This window comes from Solea solea, chromosome 13 (genome assembly GCF_958295425.1).
Source record: "Solea solea chromosome 13, fSolSol10.1, whole genome shotgun sequence".
Taxonomy (NCBI): Eukaryota; Metazoa; Chordata; class Actinopteri; order Pleuronectiformes; family Soleidae; genus Solea; species Solea solea.
The window spans coordinates 17,759,028-17,783,295 of record NC_081146.1 but is presented as its reverse complement, the minus strand read 5'-3'; the positions used below and the strand labels follow the sequence as shown (position 1 = coordinate 17,783,295).

General features: G+C 41.2%; 2 protein-coding genes across 9 annotated transcripts in view; one reads left to right on the top strand and one right to left on the bottom strand.

Moving 5' to 3' along the window:
- The first annotated feature begins 1,986 nt into the window (after nucleotides 1-1,986).
- On the top strand, nucleotides 1,987-7,764 carry prss35 (serine protease 35). The gene is made up of 2 exons (XM_058646686.1): nucleotides 1,987-2,231; nucleotides 5,301-7,764. Exon 2 carries the CDS (start codon nucleotides 5,320-5,322, stop codon nucleotides 6,583-6,585), a length of 1,266 nt encoding a protein of 421 aa, XP_058502669.1. The 5' UTR covers nucleotides 1,987-2,231; nucleotides 5,301-5,319; the 3' UTR covers nucleotides 6,586-7,764.
- Nucleotides 7,765-10,084: 2,320 nt separating this feature from the next.
- Nucleotides 10,085-24,268, bottom strand: part of snap91a (synaptosome associated protein 91a) — a 39,086-nt gene continuing 24,902 nt past the window's right edge. For 2 of the 8 annotated variants that reach the window (XM_058647761.1, XM_058647760.1), the window contains exons 15-29: nucleotides 24,049-24,246; nucleotides 21,916-21,993; nucleotides 20,107-20,349; nucleotides 18,901-18,984; nucleotides 18,527-18,595; nucleotides 18,028-18,162; nucleotides 16,224-16,295; nucleotides 15,003-15,212; nucleotides 12,817-13,002; nucleotides 12,694-12,712; nucleotides 12,407-12,497; nucleotides 11,819-11,902; nucleotides 11,629-11,724; nucleotides 11,370-11,458; nucleotides 10,085-10,246 (exon numbers count right to left, since the gene is read on the bottom strand). In XM_058647761.1, the coding sequence (XP_058503744.1) occupies nucleotides 11,378-11,458; nucleotides 11,629-11,724; nucleotides 11,819-11,902; nucleotides 12,407-12,497; nucleotides 12,694-12,712; nucleotides 12,817-13,002; nucleotides 15,003-15,212; nucleotides 16,224-16,295; nucleotides 18,028-18,162; nucleotides 18,527-18,595; nucleotides 18,901-18,984; nucleotides 20,107-20,349; nucleotides 21,916-21,993; nucleotides 24,049-24,246 (1,646 nt within the window). In that variant the 3' untranslated portion in view covers nucleotides 10,085-10,246; nucleotides 11,370-11,377. Of the gene's footprint in view, nucleotides 10,247-11,369; nucleotides 11,459-11,628; nucleotides 11,725-11,818; nucleotides 11,903-12,406; nucleotides 12,498-12,693; nucleotides 12,713-12,816; nucleotides 13,003-15,002; nucleotides 15,213-16,223; nucleotides 16,372-18,027; nucleotides 18,163-18,526; nucleotides 18,596-18,900; nucleotides 18,985-20,106; nucleotides 20,350-21,915; nucleotides 21,994-24,048; nucleotides 24,247-24,268 lie in introns of those variants that run through there. The other 6 variants (XM_058647762.1, XM_058647763.1, XM_058647764.1 and 3 more) reach the window with 6 other exon arrangements.

Sequence of the window (24,268 nt, the reverse complement as noted above, 5' to 3'; positions counted from 1 at the left end):
TTCCACACACCCACGGTGATGCTCGCTGATATGACCCTGCCTGTGTGTTAGCATTGTGTATAAGACAAACCGAGACCAGTGACAGGCTGCAGTAGGTGAGTACTGTACGTACTCAGGACCCAGAGAGGACCCTTATAGACATAATGCATATTCCCTAACCCCTTACCTTAAACTTAAACATCACAACTAAATGCCTAACCCTGACCTTTACCCTAACCCTAAAACCAGGTCTTAGCCCCTAAAACGCCCTTTAAAGAAGTGAGGACAGGCCATGAGGTTTATATGATTTTTCATCATAACACTGATGCCTTGGACTGTCTTCATACTGTTTACAGTATGTGTGTTTGTTCAGTTCAATTATTATTCTTAGTCTTCATTTGTATATCTTGTGTATTTAGATTATATCTCGTGTGTTTAGATTATATCTTGTGTATTTAGATGATATTTTTAATTTCCAAAGCCTTGTCTGTGCCGCCGTGACACGGCAATTTACCCCCTTGGAGATAAATAAAGTTATCTTTATTTATGATCTTTTATCATTCTCAGTGAGGACATAACACACTCCCTCGCCTCTTACCCTAACCGTAACCGTCATGACTAAGTGCCCAACCCTAACACTTAACCTAACCTTAACTCCCAATTCTAACCCAAACCCTAAAACCATGTCTTAACTTTAAAGTTGTGACCTTACAAGGTCAAAGTGTCTTCCCAGAGAGATTTGAATGATTTATTGTCCCCACAGCCAGTTACCAAGATGAACACGCAGCTGGGAACAGGTGTCATTGTAGCACCACTGAAATCAGTGGGTATCAATGACATTCCCACTCACATGCTACACTCCTTATTCCCTTTGGAGCCACATGTGTGTCACCTTGTCTCCTCTCCCTCATTACACACATATTTTCCATGTCTTTTTTCTTTCTCTTTTTTTTTTGCCTCATTGACATTTCCCTCGGTCACTGTGGCGTTCTTCCTCTGTCAGCCAGAGGCCACGGGCTCTTCCCTTGGGCCTTGACCTTTGCTTAATAGAAAGTCTAAACACACACACACACAAAAGATCTTAGCGAGTCTAAAGGTCTGTGCTGTGTTGTTACTCTGTGTGGACGCAAGCAACTGTTCACAGACACTGTGCTGCAGCCAAAGGTCTGAGGTTTTATTGGCAAAAATGTAATGTACTACCCATACGTGTTGTATCGTAGGTTTTAAATAAAAAATAAACAAAAAATAAACAAACTGAAGAATAAACAAACTGAAGGAATCTTCCATCTTGTGGCTTCATGTTTTTGGAACGACATTCAACGCAACACCACAGACAACAACGGAGGACATCCAGCAGCTCAGTTTGTTTTCTGCTCGGTTCAGTCAAGATTCAGGATTTTATGTATTTCAAATGCATATCAAATTTCCATCCATTTAGATGACTCAGATTGGGACATGAATAGACAAATAAGTGTATGTATTCAATATTAATAACTTGTCTGAAATGCTCAACAACCAGACATATGCACCTAAACCTGTTTAAATAAAATGCATTCAATAGATACACTGGTTCAAAATGGATTTATTTGTATTAAATGCATAAATCAATACATTGTTGAGCATTTAAAACACATTGGGGGCTTATTAGAACTGTTACACAATGCACCACATTAAGTTTAAATCAGTGTAATACAAATGGACAAAAATGTTACGTGCAATTGAAAAACATAAAACCTAAATATTGACCTAAATATTTCTGAGTCTCTCTCTCTCTCTCTCTCTCTCTCCTGATGAATCCACTGACTTCACCTAATTCTGCAGATTCAGTCAAAATAAAAAAAGAGTCAGTCGGTCTGGTTCCTCCCCGATGAGAACAGCTTTTGTCACAAGTGAAAAAAAAAGGTCTTTTCAAATAGTTTTCCTTACTCACTCCTCCTCCTTGCTTCCTCCCTTCCTTCCCTCCTCTCTCTCTCTCTCCCTCCCTCCCTCTCTCCCTCCTTCCCTCCCTCCTCAGCATCAAGTGCAGCCTGAGCGCAGCGTCCCCGGCTGCGACTTTCTCTCTCAGCCTCTTTGAAGGAGTCATGAGGAGACGGGAGTCGTCGCCCTGCTGAGACCTGCACGTCTGGGATCTGGGGGATGCAGTGACTGTTTTCTAACTGGGATCATATTTTGTGTTAATATAAATCTTGAGGGAGGGAAACAAACAATACATTTGCGGATATTTGACATATCCATCAATCGGATGCAAGCAGGTAAGGGCACGTTCCACATGTTGCTGTGACTCTTGTTGGAGAACTTGCAGGAGATGTATTTGTTTTTAACTTTGCATTCAATTATTATTATTATTATTATTGTTTGTTTGTTTTTACCTCCTTTTTAAAAAAAATAGTTTTTTTTTTCTTTTTAGATGAAAATATTCAACTTTATTGACACTGTGCACATTATTATTATTATTATTATTATTGGTTATGTGGGTTAGGGTTAAGTACATTTAAGTTTGTGCAGCTGTGTGGTGAGCACAGCTGGTGATGCAGATGTGGAATAGTAGATGTTTCTTTTTGTTTTTATTTCTTTGAAAAGGAAAAAATGTGATATTTATTTCCACTGCTGATGCTGATTGTGTTGGTTTTTTTTCCCCCATCATTTTTGGAATGTGAAAACAGATGGCTCAGACCTTTTATTTGGATTGAAAAATGTTTTTTTTTTTTGTTTTTTTTCATAACAGAAACCATGAGCAGAGTTTGTGTGATGAGGCTTTGGTTGTTAAAACACTTTGGAAGTTGATGCATCTGAACGTTTATCCAATGTGAAATGTGTAAAAAAAAAAAAAAAAAAAAAAAAAAATGAATGGAAAATCATTAGTTTTTATAAAGATGGTGTGATTCACACAATGGCCTGAGCCATTCTTACAGAGATGGAGAGAGCGCTGTGCCATAGCGCCACCTGCTGGCCACTGTGTCTCTTGCCACTGTATAAGGCAGCTTTGTGACAGGGATGGAGAGGGCACAGCTTCTTGTTCAGCTGACAGCAGTGGAAAAATAATGAAGAGTTGAAACGGCCGTGAGCCCGACATGGCAGCGTATCAGTTTCCACTCTGTGCTGAATAATTGCAGCCTTTCTTCTGGATGTGTGTTATGTCTGAGTCTGGTGGTGGGAGTGTGACGCTTCACAGAGAAAAACTAAAGGGTCATTTCTTGCATCTTCATTTACACAAGGCTGTTTTACAGCTATTGTGGGCCTGGCCCTTTTTTTTTATTACTGTCTGTTTTGGACTGGTTATAGATGTTGGCCACTTTTCTTTTATTGGAGACAGTGTGGCACACGACACAGGGCAATAAGGGCTTTGCAGTCTCGTGAAAAAAGTGGGATATGCACTGATATGGTACCACGGATAGATGCAACTCTCAGCTGTGTCTGCTGGAGCTCTGCCAGACCAGACGACTTCTCATTTTTCATGCTGCACTAACATCTAATTGAAAGGGAATGTCTGTGTGTGGACTCTCTGGAGTCCAAATGATTTTCTCTCCTTGTGTTTGGATTTGCCTGAGTGACTTCATCACCACAGCCATGCTGACTCGCTGAAAGATCCCCTGCTCTGCAGTCAAACGACGGCCTGCTCAATCTATTACAGCGTGCACCCACACTGTGACCTTCTTTTTAGGGTTATCAGGAGCATTGGCAGCCTCACACTTACTGTACAGCTCTCCGTGTTTGATGACATTTATATGCATGGACAAGGAGCGCAGTGGAGCTCAGGGGAAACCAGATATGGTCATTACTGAGAGAGAAGGTTAACCATTGTGGCAAACCTCCAAGCCACTGTCTCAGCCCATTCAGAGCATCAGGGTTCGTCCTCTTGCTTCTCACTGCCCGCAGCCTCCTGCAGGACTCAGTGGACATAAATCTCTCGTCTCTCTCTGAGCCACAAGACACATGCAACAGCTCTGGAGAGAAATGCTGCATGAGCGTTGACAGTATTTTCAGCAGAGCGATGCTGGGTGATTCCCCCCCCCCCCCACACACACACACGAGGAATCACACCAATGAACATTTTAAGAAAAAGTGCCCCCCTGTGCTGAGTCTCAACTTTTTACATGACTCAAATATTCTGTGCTGCACTGCCTCCCTGTGGCTGTAAAGGAAAGTAGAAAAGAGGAGGCCGAGCTGTTTTAAACAAGAAATGACTCAACCTCACTTGTTTTGTAGTCACACCTCACGTCCCACGACCTCATATAACTTTCACTGGGACCTGGCACGGACAGCAGCCACTTGGATAAGACGTAAGAAGAAAATTACAGGTGTAAAAGTCAAAGTGGTGATTTCAGGGCGCGCTCTGGTTCCACTGTCCCACGCTTTGTCCTGACTGAGCGGAGCAGAGTCGTTAATGTCATCACTGTCACCTGCTAAGCCAGGTCAAAGTGGCTGCTGTGCAGATGAGGAGCCTGAGCTCTTATCTCGCAATGACTGTGACGATAACGAGAAAAGCAAGGAAAAGTGAAGAGCATGCATCAGCAGAATATTTTAGGAAAAGTTTTAGTTTAGCAGAGAGTCATTGTTAAACCATAGTATTTGACATAATAATGACACACAGCTTTGACACAAGACACAAGTGGACATTTTAATATCCAGAATTCCAAACAGTTGTCAAAGCGTCTCGTTCGAAAACCCAAACAAATGGGAATTTCATGGAGATTCTGGAGAGAAAAGGTCATGACAAAGGTCGTGAGGATGATTCTGTGTCAGGTGACCATGGATGTATGTCTGTACAAGGTCTGGTGTCAATCCAGCGGGATTATTTTAAGATGACGTTCACTGATGTTGACTGTTGGTGATGCATCATGTATCTGTGCCAAGTGTTATGTTGTGTTTGTAACTTGTGTCTGTCAAGACCTTTTTGAAAATAATAAGGAATAAATGAAGTGAGCTCTCAGGCGGCATCTTCTGAGCCAGGTTTTTGAGCAACACAGCATTCTCCTCTTCCTGATGTTTTTTTTTGTTTTAATTGGTACCTCTGTGACATTCATCGGGCTTGACGTGCTATCTGAACTCTGTGAACCCTGAGCACATGCCTCATTTAAGACACTTTTAAACAGTTGTGGTTTGTTTGTCTCACAAATCTGAATGAACTGCGGAACGTCCGGATGAGAGAATCACCAAAGATGGGCCGGTTCATCCTCTGAGTTTTTCAAATTCATTCATTTGGGTGTTGTGTGTTATTTCAGTTCAGAACTTAATTGCATTGTAACTGTAGCTATAGGAAGAACAACCTGAATCATAACATACAGTATCATGACTTGTCCTCTGTGTTCTCTGTGTTTCAGAGCCAGGCCCAACTTAACAATGGGCCTCATACCCTTGTGTATCGTGCTCCCGGTGCTACTGGCTGTGGCTGCAGCTGCTGAGGAGAACGCAGTCAGTGATGAGTACACCTGGCCACAGTGGACGGTGCCTCTGGTAAGAAAAAGACGCACTGTGTATATCAGCAGCCCCGGCTTCTCAGCACATTCCCAACTGGAGTTAAGTGGAACCTGTGGGATTGAGTGTCAGCGGCGCCTTCCGACACTTTCTCTGGACGACCTGGAGCAGCTCCTGTCCTACGAGACGGTCTACGAAAACGGCACGCGCACGTACACCACGGTGTCCGTGCAAGGTCTCAACGAGGTGACCGCTCAGTCCACAAACTCCTCCACGACTCACTCGCGACGTAAGCGTGAGGTGTACGGCACCGACACCCGCTTCACCATCTCTGATAAGCAGTTCTCCACCAAATATCCCTTCTCCACCACTGTGAAGATCTCCACAGGGTGCTCTGGGGTTCTGGTGTCACCCAAACACGTGCTCACAGCTGCTCACTGCATCCACGATGGGAATGATTATCTGAATGGAGCGCAGAAGCTGCGCGTCGGTATCCTGAAGGAGAAGTCCAGACGAGGCAAAGGAGGCAAAGGGAAAGGCGGACGAGGAAAGGGCAAGAGGAGAAAGGGAGACAAAGGTAAAGAGGAAGTCCAGGAGAAGGAGGAGAACGACGGGAAAGAACATAAAGGAAAAGGGAAAGGCAGGAAGAGCCGGAGTCGGCGAAGTGCAGATTCAGAGAAACCTTCATTTAGGTGGACCAGGGTCAAACAGACCCAGATTCCTAAGGGCTGGTTCAAAGGTGTGTCTGACGGACTGGCTGCAGATTTCGACTACGCTGTTCTCGAGCTAAAGAAAGCCCCCAAAGTCAAGCACATGGATCTGGGTGTTATTCCTTCGGTTATGAAGCTTCCCGCTGGGAGGATCCACTTCTCTGGTTTTGATGACGACCGGCCTGGCAACCTGGTCTACCGGTTCTGCTCCGTGTCCGATGAGTCCAACGATTTACTCTATCAGTACTGCGACGCCAAACCCGGCTCCAGCGGCTCTGGCGTCTACGTCCGCCTCAAAGAGCCCGGCAAGAAAAAGTGGAAGAGGAAGATCATTGGGATTTTCTCCGGTCACCAGTGGGTGGATGTAAACGGGGACGGGATGCAGCAGGATTACAACGTGGCGGTGAGGATAACGCCCGTCAAATATGCTCAGATCTGCTACTGGGTCCACGGGGACTCAAGTGAGTGCCAGGAGGCCTAAGAGTACACAGGACTCCCACTGAACCTTACCTTTGCCCCCTTGACCCCTCCAACCTCCTCCTGTCACCAACCAGGGGCCCGACGACTGCCTCTGTACTTCCTGTTTCCTCCGAGCAGCACCTCCTCCTCCACTTCTTCACAAACACACGCGCGACTCCGCAGACTCGCTTGTTGATAACAACAGGAACTCGCAAACAACGCGCCAGGAGAACTGTGGCTCTTCAGCTTTTCTAATTTATTTGCTAAAAAAAATAAAAAAAAAAAAAAAAAGAAAGAAAAGGGACAAAAAAGTGTATTTTGTTTTTTTGTGCTTTTGCGGATCATGAAGTTGTTAAGTTTCAAACCCGTTTTTGGATACAATGTTGGGAAGCGCGTACAGTGTATTCACGTGCTCGTGAGTGTCACATTCGTCACACGTGCTCTCCACCACTGTACACGGTGATTACGTGCATTGGCTTTGACAAAAGACCCAGGAAAAATAAAAGTTTTACACATGAACTTCATAGAAAAAGAAAGATTACTGTGTTTTTTTTTTTATAAACAATCTAATGTAATGAGTTGGTGTTTTTGCTTTGTGTATATCTAGTTTGTTTGTTTGCTTTTCTTTTTTTTTTTACTGCTACATTTTAAAAATAAGAGAAAGGGTTCTTTTGAATCCTGGATATTAGATGTTGAGATTTTCCCTGTTCTTGCAGTGCAGTGAAATGTGGTTTCATTGTCGTGCACATAATTATATCAGTGCTTACCCAGATGACGTGGTGCTAATTTATGGAATTGTGTTTTTGTTTGTTTGTTTTGTTTCTTTCTGAAGGGGTCAGGGGTCGGGGGTTTTCAGAATATATTTTGATAGCCTAGTACTGTAACTATGTAATTAATGTGAGGCTACATTTCTTTGGGCTGTGTTAACATGGGACTGAACCATTTAACGAGTTACTTGAGGTTTTGTTTTTTTTTTTGGGGGGGGGGGGGGTTTATGTTAAATGAGGTCACAAATGCAATTTTGTTAGATAATAACACATCGAAATGTGGGATGTGATTTTCTTTTTTCATATGTATCTCATGTTTCAGAATTCATGGGGGGGCGGGGGGTATTATCCCATTTGAATGAGCAAATACCTGAAATTAATCTGAAATGAATATTGCAGATTGACGACAACAAACCATTAAACCAAGATTACTACTTGTGTGTGTTTTTGGGTCTCTGTGTAATTTACTAACTGAAACAAAAATCGTTATGTCACCACAAATGACACCCTTGAAAAATTATAAGGACTAAGTATTTTGTGATTAAGGGGAGACATTTGACACAAATTAGAATGTTCAAGATGGAACCATGTGAAAAATGTTGGACCTGTATTATAAGTACAATTTTGCAATTAACCAATGAATTAAACATCAGCTGATGCATAAGCCCCAATGGTAACATTTTACATTAGAGCAGAGTAACAATATGATAACAGTTTGATAAGAACATGTGCATGCATAAGGCAGGGTTAATATCAATTATATAACATGATCATTATCTGTTTTGATTAACAAACATGTTAATCTGAAGGTATTCTGGATATAATCTGGGCATTACATAAGAAATAACATGACATTACAGTGATATTCTCTCCTTATTACGTCACTACAAGTCATTATCAAGGTGGTTAGTGCATAAATAAGAGGTTTACCAGACAATTAACTCCCTATTAAAGAATCCTAACGATATTATTTTAGTTAAAGTGATGTAAAGTGTTGCCACAACAACAATTCAGACTTATTCATTCGTAAACAATGAAATGCGCAGGCAGTTCAATCCGTCATTGAATTTATTGCATCTCATTGGGCTTACATGCACTGGGGAGGGCCATAGTAAATAAAAATAACTTTACAACTAAACAAAAATACAATTTCAAGAATTAAGTCATGAAAAATGTCAACAATCTTCCATTGTTTTCTCTGAATTATTATTATTTTTTTTATTATTATTATTCCACCTGCTCACACACTCCGCTGAAACAAACCTTCGTAAGTGTCACAGGAGCGGGGGGGGAGGAGAGAACTGGCGTTGTACAGCTGTCACCATATGACACATCAACACGACAACATAGTTAATTCCATTGTAAGTCAATGGGGGGGAAACAAGATCATAGCTGTGGATACACACTGCTCCCATGTGGCCATAATACAGTATTACAGACGTTACAAATGTGCAACAAAGGTCAGCGATGAACCACGTGAGCAACTCGATCGTGTTTTCGGACAGCAATCAAATCATAAACTTGATCATCAGATCTCACACACTCACACACACACACACAGTCAGTCTGTCTCACAGCACTGGGTGCTACAGGCTGGCAACATGGAATTTAAAGGACGTTTGTTTGGGTTTGTTTTTTTAAAAAAAAAAACACAAACAGCACAATAGAGCAACATTGTGATGAGCACAACAAATCTAAATCTAATTTCCCCAATGTCTTGAGGACACACTCATACTGCACCTCTAACTCATGTGTTCTTGAATTTAACGTCACCATGTTGGTTGTTTGAAAAGTCTCGTCACGTTCAAATCGACGCAGTCTGAGTCTCATTTAAATACCTTTGAGTTTGGAATGACAATATTATATTATATGTTTTCAAGTGCACAATATCCATAATTGCATGGTCTTTAAAGGTTACAGTGAAAACACAAGCAAAAGACACTTCTAGTGAAGGGCAGTTTAGACTCGACTGTACCATGAACATGAAAAACAATTTCTCTGGATATGTTTGTTGTTTTTCTCGATATCAATGCCAGCAAATGTCAACATGAGTCTGGAGGATATTCTAAAATAGATAAAGAAAACAAAAAGGAATAAACACTAAATGAAAAAATAAAAAATAAAAGGATCACTTGCTGGTCTGGTATGATTAGAAGCCCACAGAAATTGTTGTTTTTTTGTTTGTTTGTTTTTAAATATACAATATATTAATCATAGACGCTTCTCATGTCGAAGACAGGAAATAGAAGGATACTCACACAACTTCTTTTTGTCAGATTCACATTTATATTTTCTCTTCCAACAGACACACAGAATAGAGACAGAATCCTCGCCGGAGAAATCTATGTACATCAAAGAGGACCGTTCTGTAAACAACACACCACGTAATTGTTTGGAAAATCTACTGGGACTTGTTTGCCACTCCTGCCATGGGCAGAGCAGCTTCGACAAACAGGAGCTCCTCCCCCTTTCACCAGGAGGCGGGGACAAAAGTACAGGGGGTGGTGGGTGGAGCTTAGAACACTAAAGCACATCCATCATTCAACGCAACACTAGAAAGAAGTCTAAACACATACGCCTTCACTTCCGCTCAGTTTTTTTGGGGGGTTTTCCCATGGTTTTGTTTAGACAAAAGATCGGTACATCTACATAAGCACACACTTGTATTTTTTTTTTTTTCTCTTATAGCTATATATTATTCGTTATGGTTCACTTTCACGGTTTGTGCTACAACATCACACAGGAGAAGGAGGGGGGGGGGGGGGGGGGGGTGAAATTGATGGGTTGGGGGTGGAGAGAAGATACTGTAGTACGGTTTGAGAAGCTGCACATCACTGGCATCCTGAGATGTTGATAGACACCAGGTAAAAAAAAAGCTGAGAGGGCCCTTCCTGCTGCTCCAGAGATGAAGGAAAGCTGGACGACAGGAAACACAGATAATGTTTAATTAGCAAGAGAAAGCACTCAGAGAGTGCAAACGTCCACCAAGGCCTGCTCAGTTTCCCAGGGTCAATACACTCTCCTGGAACACAATCAACTTCTACTCATTTCTTCCTTGGGCTGTAACCCACATTTCATTTAAATGCTACTCTCAGTTGAACAAAACCATCACCTCCTAAGATTAGTGGTTCTCGATCGTAAAATGGCGAGTGTGGTAAATAAAAGTGGTTCAAATACTTCCAGCACGTTCCCACGAGCAGAAGCTAATGAACCACTAAGATCATTAACAGTGAAACCATTCATTTGAAGGCTAAACTGGCAACACATTTAAAAGTGGAAGTGGGAACAAGTGAAGACATTGTGGACCCCTTTGAGAGGTCACAGTAGGAAAAACTGTAAATAAGCAATGAAATTAAAGAGGGCTGTTGTTTTGAACGCTGCTTCACTGTCACACTGTTCAAGTGAAGAGAACAGAGCCATCATTAGTGTGATTGGAAACACCTGTGCTTCTCCTGCTAAAACATGTCAAAATATAAATATAGAGAATTCATCCCATCTGCAGTTAACTACACTTGGGTGCATAGAAGCCAAGAAGCAGATATTTATAAAGTCTGTGGATGTGTTTGATTGCTACAAAAACAACCTAACTAGACACAGTATGTTATTAAAGATCATTGACTGTTCTGGTTATACCCTGAGGGTATTTGTCTAGTCTCTAATATAATATTTGAAAATAAGTTTCACCCGTCTATTGGCGCTTTTCCACGATACAGTTCTAGCACGACTTGGCTCGGCACGGCTCGACTGTCTTTTTGCTATTCCATTAGTGATAGTACCTAGTACCTGGTGCCTGTAAGAGTACCTGCTCTGGCATTGTCACGAGTCATGTGAGCGACGTCGGACGGCACAGGAATCAAACCGAAGATCAGTTAAAAAGATTTAAAAATCCCCAAAATGTGTGTTAATCTCCGACAATTAGTGTTAAAATTTCTTTAACAGAGGAATCTGGTGTATTAACCACCACTTACCAAAATCATCCACAAGTAGTTACTGTTCTTACTATGCTGTTAATACTGTATAAACTGTTCTGAAGTCACACCTGGGGCATTATAAGAAGTCCTTGAGGTCGAGTTCTGCCAGAGGGTCCTTGGGTTTCTTAGGACTCTGACTCGCAGGTCCTGGAGAAATCTGTGAGACAAGGAACAGAAGAATGTTTGAACAAACTGACCAGATATGAAGCGGCATGCAAACTTATCAACACAAACATGTAAAAGTAGTCCATTTGATTTATAGTTTGTGTACACAAAGGGACATAATTATTGGCAACAGAAAGCTTCAGCTGGTGTGTGGTCTATTACCGGTGCTCCTGTTACAGGTCTCATCATTGGCTGTGCCATCATGGGCTGCCCCATCAGGGGTTGCATCATGGGAGCTCCAGGTCCACCTGCTGGAGGCTGAGAAGACAGGAAGGACACACGAGAATGGCTGAAACTGAATCACAGGAGACTGTACGTGAGAAATTTCACTCTGACATTATGTAAATCTCACCATGCCAAAGCCAGGCTGTACGCTCATTGGTGGCACCATGGCTACAGCAGGTGGTGCCCCAGGAGCTCCAGGTGTGGCACCGGCCTGAGGAGACAGTTTTTGAAAATGTAATTGTTGTTTCTCATACAGACATAATATAAACATAAGCTATTATTTTGCTTGGTGACTACCACATACTACAAGCCTGTGTTATGATCTGGGAATACTTGGGGGGGGGACAGTAAGCCTACCTCTCACTATTACTACTTCAAGATGATAAAGTACAGCATATACCTGTTTTACTGACAGCTGGTATCATCCAAAAGCATGAAAAATCATGATTCTGGAGGCCTCAAAATGGAAAAAGGTCAGATTCTTAAGGTTATGACCAGTTGCCGTGAAAAAAATCAGTCATGAGTTAAGAACTTCACTCCACTAAGAATCTTATGGGTGTGGTGGAGAAGAGAATGGTGTGGACCAAATCCATCAAAAATACAAGATCTTGGCAATTGCACTGGCAATGCATACGTTTATTAATACAATGCCACAGGGAACCAAGCTAAAGGTCAATCCATCTCCATCCATCCATTTAGTCTGTGCTGTTCTTACCATGGGGGCTCCAGCTGTAGCCCAGCTGGTTGGAGCGACCTTTGGCATCCAGTTGGCTCCTCCAGTCAGCTTCTTCTCACTTTGTGGATCCCTAAAAAAGAAATTTAAATAATGAATAATGAAAAATATATATACATAAAAATAAATAATAAAAAGTCAGTAATTGATTTGGAACAGAAATAGAAAAACTAATGGAATCAATGCTACTGTGACATTCATCACAGGATATTTCAACTCTATAGGAACCCACGCATTGTGAATGTTCACATATTTAAACATGCACTTACTTTTTCTTAACTCCAAGGTCTGAACAGAGGGAAGGAAGCAGAACAAGTCAACTTTTCTTTAGGGAACTGATTTGATTCGTGAAATGAGTGAGCTCAGGAACAAAATTCTGCAGTCTACAGTACCTCCGATCAGGTTTGCCAGTGACGAGTCCAGATCTCCTCCAATGGCTTTGAGGGCCGGTGAAGCAGCTGCCAATCCACCTGCTGCGACAGGAGTTCCCATGCTTCCTGCTGTGCTTCCAGTTGTGCTGCCCCCGGTGCTCTGGGGCGTTACTGCAGGCATCAGCAAGTCGCCTAATCCATCAAACACTTGGAGAGAAGTTGGAAATGGCAGGACATCAGAGGACAACACCGATTACAAACAAGCAAATCCATAATCTAGCTATGACACTGTGTATGTGTGTGGAAGGCAAATCCTGATGTAACAGCATTAATTAGGGATGTCCCGATCCTGCTCTCAAGTACTGGATCAGTGCCAGTCCAGATCGGAGAACAACAATCACCCCATCACCTCACTTTGATTTACTCCAGCTGCAAGGATTTCCACTACTTTATAAAAAGTGACCAGTGTCCTTCATGTAGCTGAGCAGTTCACTGTGACAGAGCTTTATTTTGGGCAGACTCATAATTATTACCTGTGTTTAATATAATTGGTCATTTTTTAAATATGATTCCTCCTAAAGGTCCACTGCAGATTGCTCAGCCCTTTCTGCCCTGAACGTCATGGTGGACTTGCGAACTGTTCAGATTAGCACAGTGCCCCCCACGAACTTCATGTGGCGAGCAAAGAGGTAGAAGATGGATGGATGGATGGATGTATGTATGGATGTGAGGGTCTAAGGACAGAGGGTGTCACTTGCTGTAAAGATTGTAAACCCCTTCAAAGGCAAATTGTGTTTGTGATTTTGGGCTATATAAATAAAAAAAACTGACTTGACATAATATAAAGGTAAACTCTCTATCAAACCACCACAAACATATAGAACATGTAACTGCAGCCTCAGAGCAGCAGCAGTACAGAGACAATGACAGTGTCTGTCTGATCGGGGCATCCCTAGCATCAATAGTTGCCTCACATGCACAAAGGAGGACTGTAAATATATTTGAGCATTCAGAGGGCTAAAATTACATCAACTGGATTTGGTTAATTGCTCCGCCAGTTTACATCATCTCATATATAAACACTGGCTGTTTCTGTCATAAAAAAAAAAAAAACAGTTTCAAACCAGATATATATATATATATATGTACCAGGTTTTCATTCCAACTTGTTGTGAATCACTGCAAAAACTGTACTTTTTATTGTTAGTTTTATATGTTCTTCTACAATGTCTGGGAAATGCAATGTGCTTCTTCTAAACTTCTAAATGTGACAAAATCCTTCACATCTGCCCTTTACGAGTGTCCTGATGTTTCCCAGATGAAAGCATTACAGCCTCTAAAAGGTGGTTTGTCATCTTAAAAAAGGTGAGTTGGAGTGACAGACATTTTTCAGCTTCCTCGCCTTTAAAATGCCTTCCACAACAGTGCTGTTCAATTTGCCACATGAAAACGTTCGGCGTTAAAGGCTGTTGCTGTTTCGTGATTGGAATGAAAACCTTCCAAATTCCACTGCAGACAGACTTGGGGCTTGACGGCACGTGGTTACTATAAGAGCGACTGCTCTAAAAGAAGCGGAAAATAAAGATACACTGACCCTCATGCAGGATATCAAACTTATACTGCAACATGCAAAGTAGGAAGAGCGTCAGAAGACACAGGAAGGGGAGACTCGTCCAAACTGCACATGCTGCGATGAACTGCAGGATCGCACTCACCAATTACACATTAGAAGAAGCAAACAATGATGCAGCAGAGAGAAGACGGTGTGAATGATAAGTAGCAGTAACAGAAAAAGGTGTGGAGTAGAAAGAAATGCAGACAGAGAAAAAAATAGATTGTAGACAGAGGGAGAGTAGGATGAGGAGGTGGAGAAGGCAGAGCATTTGTTGAATGTGTAAGTGTGACAAGAGAAGAAAGAGAGACGTGAAGTCATTGCAAGAGAGGGAGCGGTGCTGAGGAGTTAAGCTGTCAGCAGTAACAACAGTTCATGTCAGAACAGAGACGGCAAAAGCAGATCAGTGTGTCATTCATGCAGCAGTAAAGCTCTGAGCAGGAACAGATGAATCCGTCCATTGATAAGATAGAACAGTTTGAACGAAGCAGACTAGCAAGCAGATTTTCTAACATTTTACAACGCAGAAATGTGAGGCAAATTACCAAAACTAAGTCACTAACTAAGAAAAATACATTTATTGAAAACCACTTACTTAAAGCATCAAAGCCACCAGAGGGCGCTGGTGTGGTGGTTGCAGGTTCTGGAACTGCAGCAGGTACTAGTGGTGTTGGTGATGGCAGCGAGCCCAGAGCGTCAAAACCTGACTCCAAGAGGTCGCCCTGCACCAGAGCTGAGGCTCGGGCCGGAGCCAAGGGAGCCAGAGGAGGTGCTGCAGTGGGAGCCAGGGTGGGAGACATCAGTCCTGAAAAATAGGACAAATCGGACAAGTTTTTAATCAGGATCACCATATTTCCACTAAAAAAGATAACAGATGGCCATCTTAAAGGCAAAATAAAATTTTGCTTATCCATAACGGGACAGTCGGATTCTTGTAGCAGCTACTAACAGCAGCATAACACACTGAGACAGAGGATTGAATGCAGCAAAATAAATCAAAAAGTTACACCAGGTCTGATTGAAGTGATACAAATGTGCAAAATAATCAATATCAGATTGGATGGTGAGAATAATGTGACAAAGAAATGAGCACACATCTATCTGGTGGGTATTACTCCAGTAGTACCCTTTCTATATCTTGTGCACTCAAGTATGTATATGCATTTTATGCCATGTTGGTTACCATTTGTACTCATTATTATATGTGATTTATAAAATTATAAAATATATAAAATCATAACACAAAATGCGTCTCTTTTATACATAGAAAATGTGTTTGTTAGCTTTTTACACCAATGTTCCTCACATGGACAACCCACCAGAATAAAGTGCTAAGGTTTGCTTATGTGCATCCTAAAATTATTATGGCAAAACTGCAAGGTTGTAATGAAGTTTCAACACGGTGTGACTGACAGACTCGAGATGCATGAGTGAAATATGTATGCAGGCATATGATTTAGTTTTAATATACAAGTTAAATGTTGAAAAATACATTAAAAAACTGAATAAAAAGCTAAAAACAGAGACTTTTAGAAAAGTTCCACTCATCGACCTTTGGCATTAACAGCAGCAACAGAAATAAGATTTGGCTTCATTATAAGGTTGTGGCAGGACTAAAAACCTGCTGTCTAATTATTTCAACCACTCCTGCCAAGTCTATGTCATTACTAATTGAACAAATGCTGCTCCATAATTACTTACTGCATCATTTTCATGCCAACATTAAACTCTTTGCAAAGTCTTCCATCTTTTCATCAAACTTTGCTGCTTTAATTTAACAATACTCCCTGTGGCGTGACTGTAAAAAGTGTCTCACCTCCCAGCAGGTCGTCTCCAGGTCCTCCAGGAGCGGAGCTCTGCTTCTCTTCCACGGGGCTGCTGAAGGAGTCTGCGTGACCCGTCCAGTGATCCACAATGCAGCATGGAGGGCAGAAAGGGGTGAGAGGTCAGCCCCAGACCACACACTGAGACATGGTGGGGAGGTGGGACACAGTCAGACAGATCACACCAATGGTCTCCATGAACAAGTATGCACAGTATGCTTCATACTGGGCAACACAGGATCCAAACACCCCTATACTGAGAAACACATAGGAAGTCATGCTAACCCATCCAATAGTTGGATGTAAAGTACATTTATTGATATCAAAATGTGTTCTTTAACCCAGAGCGAATTGCAGACGACATGTTTGCGCAAGCAATTACCGCAATTACGCAGCAGTTTCTGAAAGCTGAGAAGTTGCACGTCAAAGCCAACATGTGGTTATTACGGTTATTACACTTGCCCACGTATCAGCGTCTTTGTCACCAGAGAGGAGAGAGTTGGGAAAACGCCTGTACATAAGGTAGTTTCGTAGATAACTAAATCGTAGATATCGCATGCTTCACTACGCATTTTAGCTGAGTCATGCTGTGGGCTGTTTATTCCTTCTTCATGCGAGAAGAATATTTGTTACACTGTCGGAGAATTATGTATTTGAAATAGCTTGAAATTACTCAGCAGAAATGTGTTGTTAACAACGTCATAGTTGAAAAGGTCTAAAATGACGTTATCAGTATCACATTTGTGATATTGGTATTGGACACAAGTCACTTGTTATATTTAAAGTTAGGGCGAGGTGAGTATTATATAGATATTACACATTACTTACACAGTCTTCTGTGACTTTTAAGGTCAAATCCTGATGGACTGCTCACTCCTCCAGTAAATGTTAGGCCACTTTAATTAGCTCAGGAGGGATAATAATGCACAGATTGCATTGACACCTCCAGGCACATTTAAGTCTGTGTTGTGTGAATATTTTGGTTAACACTTGGGAACAGTCTGGATTAAATTTCTTTTCCAAAACATAGTAAAACAGCCACAGAAACAAAACGCATATACCAGACAGAGGTCTGGTAACAAAATGTGTGTATCAGGTCCAAAATATAATTTTAGACCTCTAACGTTTGCTTATTAATGCATAAACAATTACATTTCAAAGGAATTCATCCATTAATTTCTGATATATGGTACATGAACATACTGTTAGCACAGTTAGTATGCTAACATACTGTTAGCATAGTTAGTATGCTAACATACTGTTAGCATACTAACTTACTGTTAGCATAGTTAGTATGCTAACTTACCGTAGTTAGTATACTAACTTACTGTTAGCATAGTTAGTATGCTAACTTACTGTAGTTAGAATGCTAACATACTGTTAGCATACTAACTATTAAAATGAAAGTCCACATAAAAAATTAAACTCCTCTATTATTCTCTGCTAAATGTAAACTTATCACAACTGAAAAGACAACTTCAGACACAGTATAATAACTACAGTGTGAATAAATCTAGAGTTTACTGCCAACTATTTTCTTCCTTCTCTTTACAGTCCTATTTAAAAATAGCTGAAATCAGTTTAGCACCTACTCCTACAGTCTATCACTGCATCTCAACAATATCAGCCTCACTGCTGCAAACAGTCATTTTAGAACTACTGTAACAGCTCAGCAACAATTAAAGAAAATACCCACAAGGAAGAGAAATGTGAATTTATAACATGAACACACTTTCATATTATATAACAGCAGCATGTATGATTGGACGTGAGGACATAGGTGTGTGTCTACAGTACCCAGTAAGTCAATGACTGGTGCAGGCTCTGCTTTAGGTGGAGATGAGGCGCCTGTAGCTGGAGCTGCAGCAGGAGCCGCAGCAGGAGCTGCAGCGGGAGCAGAGGGAGCAGCGGGAGCAGGAGTTGTAAACGAGTCTAAACGGAGGAGCACAAGCAGGAAGGGATTAAATTATATTCAAGTCTGAACTGCTTAATTCAAGTCCGAATTGCAGTCAGTGGAGGCTTCGTTTCCAAGGAGGGGGAAATGCTCTGCTCGTGCATTGTCGTGCACAGGTTTGGTCTAAAACATGCAGAGAAGGAAAAATGATGCATCTCTGCATCTTAACTGTGTATCCACATCCTTAAATCGTGCATGGTGTGGATGTGACGATCAGACGTGCAGGCGCATGCAGACACCAGGACCATGCACAAACTCCATCCTGGTGTGTGGCTGCACTCTTTGAGGAGTAATAGCAAAGGGGAGAAAGTGATTCAGAAAAGGTTAAGCAGCTTAACTCACCAGTCACAATGTCTCCAGCCGGAGCCGGCTCGGGCAAAGGAGAGGGCCCGCGTGAAACAGCAGGAAGGTCTAATTGACCAATGCAAGCAAGAGGCAGAATACCAGAAAGAATAAAAACAAAAAAAGTGGAGGTTGGGGGGAGCAAAGAAAAGCATTAGCGTGGCAGCTTGAAAGATACAGAGTAGATAGAAAGCAGCCACGACAACAATCCAAGACTGAACAAGTGGATACATGCACAGTTCTCATATCACTATGGGGGGGACAAACCAAGACAAGTGGGGAAATAAAAAAACAGACGACAGAGAAGAAGAGGTATGGAAACCAGAGGAGATGAGAGAGGTTCCACACAGAGAAATGGAAAGCAGCTCCTGTACCTGCACCAAAAAGGTCTACGCTAGGAGTGGTAGCAGCTTTGGATTCTGTGGTGGGGCTTTGCGCAGGCATAGAATCAAACATATCTAAGAACAAGGACACACAGTCATGATGTGGACATTCAGTTTCTGTTCAGTGCATACAGAATCATGGGTTAAAAGGAGAGATGAGAGAAAGCAGAGTTGATTATTGTTAATCAAGTTCAGTTGCTGTGAATCTATTCAGTGCAGTGTGTAAATGAATATGTTAAAAGGGAATATTGCACATTTTCAACGTGACCATATATTACTGTAGTTTGTCCTGTTTTCAAAACACACAGTGTCATCCTTGTATTTGCATATTTTACCAATGTTTTTACACTCTTTTTCCCCCCCAGGACGAATGATTCTACATTCTCACATTGATCCAAGATGTTTTTTTTAATTTTATCTCTTATTTACTACAACTACTGGTCTCTGAAGCACTCTTGAATGATCTGTAAAATCCACATGATTAAATGGGCACTTTTTAAGATCAATATAAACATATATAACCAATTTATGATGATCATATAAATGAATAATTGAATGAATGAAGGAATGTGACATTAAAAGCCTTCAACGTGGTGGGAAAACAGAAAACGTCAATTAAACATTGTACTCTGCACGTCTTCTGGACAGTGGAAGTTAATCTGATACACTATACTGTATATTTAAATTGAAATTGAGCAAAATTCCCCTTTAACCAAAGTGCATTCCCAAAAGCAGAGCATTCTCAACTATCAGTATCTAAGACATGAGTCACAAGCAGGAGAAGAAAACAGATTTCTTCCCTCTAGGTGTTTGTTAGTATTAGGTCCATGATCAAAACAAGTTGAGCCACCTCTGATATCAATCAATCTGTCCCTTATGATCAACTAAAGTAATATTTTACACATCACAAACAGATTGCCTTGTACGAGAGCATTCATATTTCATGTCTAAATGATTTATGCTATGCAGAGGAGGTCAACATGCTTCAATCACTTCTTTTATCTGTATCTGCAAGAAAAGGCATCATGAAAAATAGATATTTGAAAATGCAGGGTCAAGGAGAGTTGTTTCATCATCATCACTTGCAGGAGCAACACAGTCGTCATCATCATCATCTAAACCATAACCGGTGTCATCATCACTTTCATAATGCAGGACAATGCAGTGAGAGGCATAATGAGAGCGAGAGGACTTTACCCCCAAAGATATCTAGAGTCGGGGCGGCTGCAGACTCTGTGGTGGTGGTTGTGTTGTCAGTGGTGGTGGTGGAAGAAGGGGTGGGGGCAACGATGGGAGCGACGATGGTCGGCGCCTCACTAGAGGAGGTGGTAGGGGTGTTGGCGGCAGCAGTGGCGGGGGCACCCGTGTCAGTGGGTCTCATAGCGAACAGGTCCAGCCCTGGAGCAAAGTCTGCACTCCCCTCCGTCGCAGCAAAGGGGTCTTGGGGAAAAGCAGCAGGCGGGGCGGTGTTAAGGAGAGGGTTATGATTACAGAAGAAGGAAAGGGGGTGGTGGGTGGAAGGGGAAGGGGAGGTGGATTGAGGTTTCATTAAATTAGCAAACACTGTAAAAAGCATATTTATGAGGCAAAACAGAGCTTAAACTCAGGGTTAGGTGCAAAGTAAATTAAGCAGGACCACGGTGTTTATAAACTGGACACCAATACAATTGCTATGAGACAACAAAGTACAACAAACCAAACATACATGTGGTTTAGTAGAACAATGGTATTGTTAAAGAAAATGGGAAAATATAAGGCTATTAAGAGGAGAGCTTGATGATCTATCTATTGAAAAAAATCTATTGCAATTATTTTTGATTGTATTGTGGGAACAATATGATTCACAGCTGGTGATACTTTTATCTTACCTGTAATTTTCCATTAAATATATTTCAAAATCATAAAGAGATATCATCTTTGGTGCCTGTTAACAAACAAAACATATTTCCAGGATTTTTGGTCTGTTGAATTATGCAGAATTGAATCATAATTGTATCTTTATCAAATCATTTCAATGTGTTTCTATTGGTTTTGGATATTGCACTCAGTCATACAGTGATTTCGACTGTTTTGCAATTAAATGTGCAGCCGTAATTAAGATTATGCAATATAGTAATTCCTCTTGACTTGATCTACCCTAGTTAATTATGTTTTATATAGACAATTTATATTTGCCATAGAAAACATGTACAACATGGATAAATGTATTATTTTTTGACGAGTAAAGGACATCAGTGCTAATGCTTCTGTTACTGTTGCTGCCCAAACTATTGATTCTAAAACATACCATAAGTAAATATTCTTGTGTGAGGGGGTCATTTAGTAACTGAGTAGTTACTAATAGGGCTGCAACTAACGATTATTTTCATAATCGATTATTCTGTCCATTATTTTCTCGATCAATTGAGTACTTGTTTTGCCCACAAACTAAAATCATTCAGTTTTAATGATTTCTTTATTATATGGAGCAAAGAAACCAGAAACTATTTGTTTTAATTATTGGAAAAAACACTCAAAGAGATTCATTGATTATCAAAATAGTTGACAATTCATTTAGTAATCGATTAACAATCGATTAATCGAATAATGGTTGCAGCCCTAGACTAACTAAATGAAGTTAGTGATGTTAAAAGGAAAACAAAAGGTCTAACGATGATTGGTACAATCATCACCATAAGGTAGTATCATGGTACGTGGTATCATAACAATTGATATTGATTTGTGTGCTACAGTGTAATAAATAGCTGTACTGTGCTTTTTACTTCAGTATTCACTGGATGAATATTAGGAGGAAGATGAGGGAGTTAAGGGTCCATGACTGAGGCATAAAAGCAGGATTTGGGGTGACAGTAAGGGGCATGTTTCTTCTTCTTCTTCTGTCTCGTATGGAAGCAGAAGCAGCTCTGACAGATAAAACGCAGCACCTTTAACGTTCATAGTCATCCATACTTACACACAAACACACACACACACACACTGGTACATAAAAGCTGTTTTGTCACCCACCAGATCCACCAAATGCATCAGCAGCGGGGCCCGCAGCCACAACGGCAGGACCGTCTCCTGGGGAGGGTGCAAACGCATCTATGGTATAGCACACGGAAACAGCCGGAACGCAAGAAGTACACAAAACACACACACACGCCCCAGTGGGCCAAGACACCGACAGACACATGGATGTAAAGAACACAAGATGAGTGAAGAGATGAGTGGACAGGAAACACAAAGAATGAGAGGTCAGCATCAGGAAAAAGCAGAGAATACAAGAAATATGCAGCCCCCGGTTACTATGGCGATTGATCTGATTGTGAGATAAGTCATATGATGAGAGTTTTGCAGGGCTGCATAATGCTGCATTCAGTGAGTGCACTGTCTGTGCAGGTGTGTGAAATGAGGCAAGTTGTCACAAGTGACTTGTGCATTGTGACAACATGGAAGGAAGGGGAATTCAGGGAACAAGGAGAAGACTATATGGCAAATTACTCTGGCTCTTTCTTATTCTACTTACTCAACATTGGAGCTGATTTTAATATTAAAAAGCCAAAAAATACAGAATAAAATCCAATTATTTATCATTGTGGCACATTTTCTGCAACCATTAGTAAACCATTAGGAAGGAAAGGTGATCATCAAAAAAGTTATGAGTCAGAATAGGAGACTAATTACATTGCAGTGGGTTTACTGAGGTGCACATGATTATAACCAAACTCTCTAATGAATGTTTAAAACGTGTTAATGTCTGAGAATATGAGTTTGTTTTTGTTCATGACAACTGTGCAGCTTTGAATAAACCCAGAGGAAAGCAAGTAATCCACTACGCTGCCTGGTATTTTTGGGACGTGCCAAAAATCATGAACATTTTGCTCTGTGCTCAGTGCAAAACAGGGGGTGTGTGTGTGTAGCCACATTAGTGTGAAGGGTTGTAACAAATGAGGGTGCAAAAATATTAGCTGGGGATAAACGTCGATTACACATGAGTCATACTACTAGGCATCTAATCTTTGGAAAGCGGATCTGTCAAATCTTTTGAGAGACACTGGACTTCCTTCATCTCAAGGACTACTTCTAACCATGTGAAGGAAAATATTTCTCACTCATTAGTCAGGTCGTGTCTCTAAGCGAAGGTGGCATGACGTGACATTTCTCGTCGCTCAATTTGCACAATGTAAGCCACAATTAAAAAACTGTATGATCTTATAATTTATAAGACACAACAACAACATGTGGCTGATGTTTAATGTATGTGTCGTCGAGGGTTGAATTGCTATCATGTTTGCATCCACACCATTCCTGGCACTGGTACTTTGAATTTGGTAAATTTACAGCATTTTACTCTTATAATAAAAATGTAGTTTTATAAGTAAAAAAAAAAACAGAGCCCAAAGTAGCTCTGGTCAGATATAAAAACAGAATCCATGTCAGTACTATGGTTGTTATCTCTCAGAGTCTTCACTTAGATATACCATCCACTCTTGAATGTGGCTGCAAATGATTTAAAGGTTAACTATTACTTGGTTGTACCAGCATTATTTGGTTGGTGCCACCACATTTGCTACACGACTCGAGTTTCATTGTGGCAAAAAACAGTCCTTGATACACCAACTGCTACAGATGAGCAGATTGTGGCCTGAATGTGCAACAAATACTATAATGGGCATTGAAGCTGGTGTGATCAACCACATTCTTTTTCAGCTGACGTCAAAATTTTCATCCACATGGAAAGAAGAGCGGTTAAAGTTTCCAGAAATAAATAAGAGTGAAAAATACTCTTCCTAAAACCAGATATTTAGCATTATGACTCAAATGTTAATGGTAAATCAACATGTGGCACAATGTGCAAACTGGGATTCTGGTGCCATCTGATTATACTGTAGAAATAATGTACATTTACATACTTGTTTCTAGCAGTTTTTTCAGATTTTGTGTAAACATCAAAACAGTGTCTACATCAAACACGTGTAATCTGATGTAGCATTTCTCATGAAAACACTCATGATAATAAAATTCTGGTCTTTCATGTACATAGTTCATTCCAAATATCCCATCATTGAACTACATCAAAAAAAGATGAAACAGACGAGCTGACAGGGCGCCATAACACGTGTCACAGCATATATTCTTTCCTCAAACCAAACTGACCTCCGAAAAGGTCGATTTCAGCGGCGGAGGTTGTGGCAGGAGTGGAGATGGGCAGAGAGGTGGGCACTGGTGCAGCCTGAGCGGCAGGAGCAGCGGCAGCTACGGGTGCAGCGGCAGCAACGTCAGCATCAGAATCAGCATCAGTAGACTCTCCCTCCGCCAGGAGAGCTGCAGAAGCTCCATCAGAGGCAACTGGGGCTGTTATTCGAATAAGCCCCCA

What these genes read in the sequence shown, in the direction of transcription:
- prss35 (XM_058646686.1), top strand. Translation starts at nt 5,320, where the DNA reads ATGGGCCTCATACCCTTGTGTATCGTGCTCCCGGTGCTACTGGCTGTG.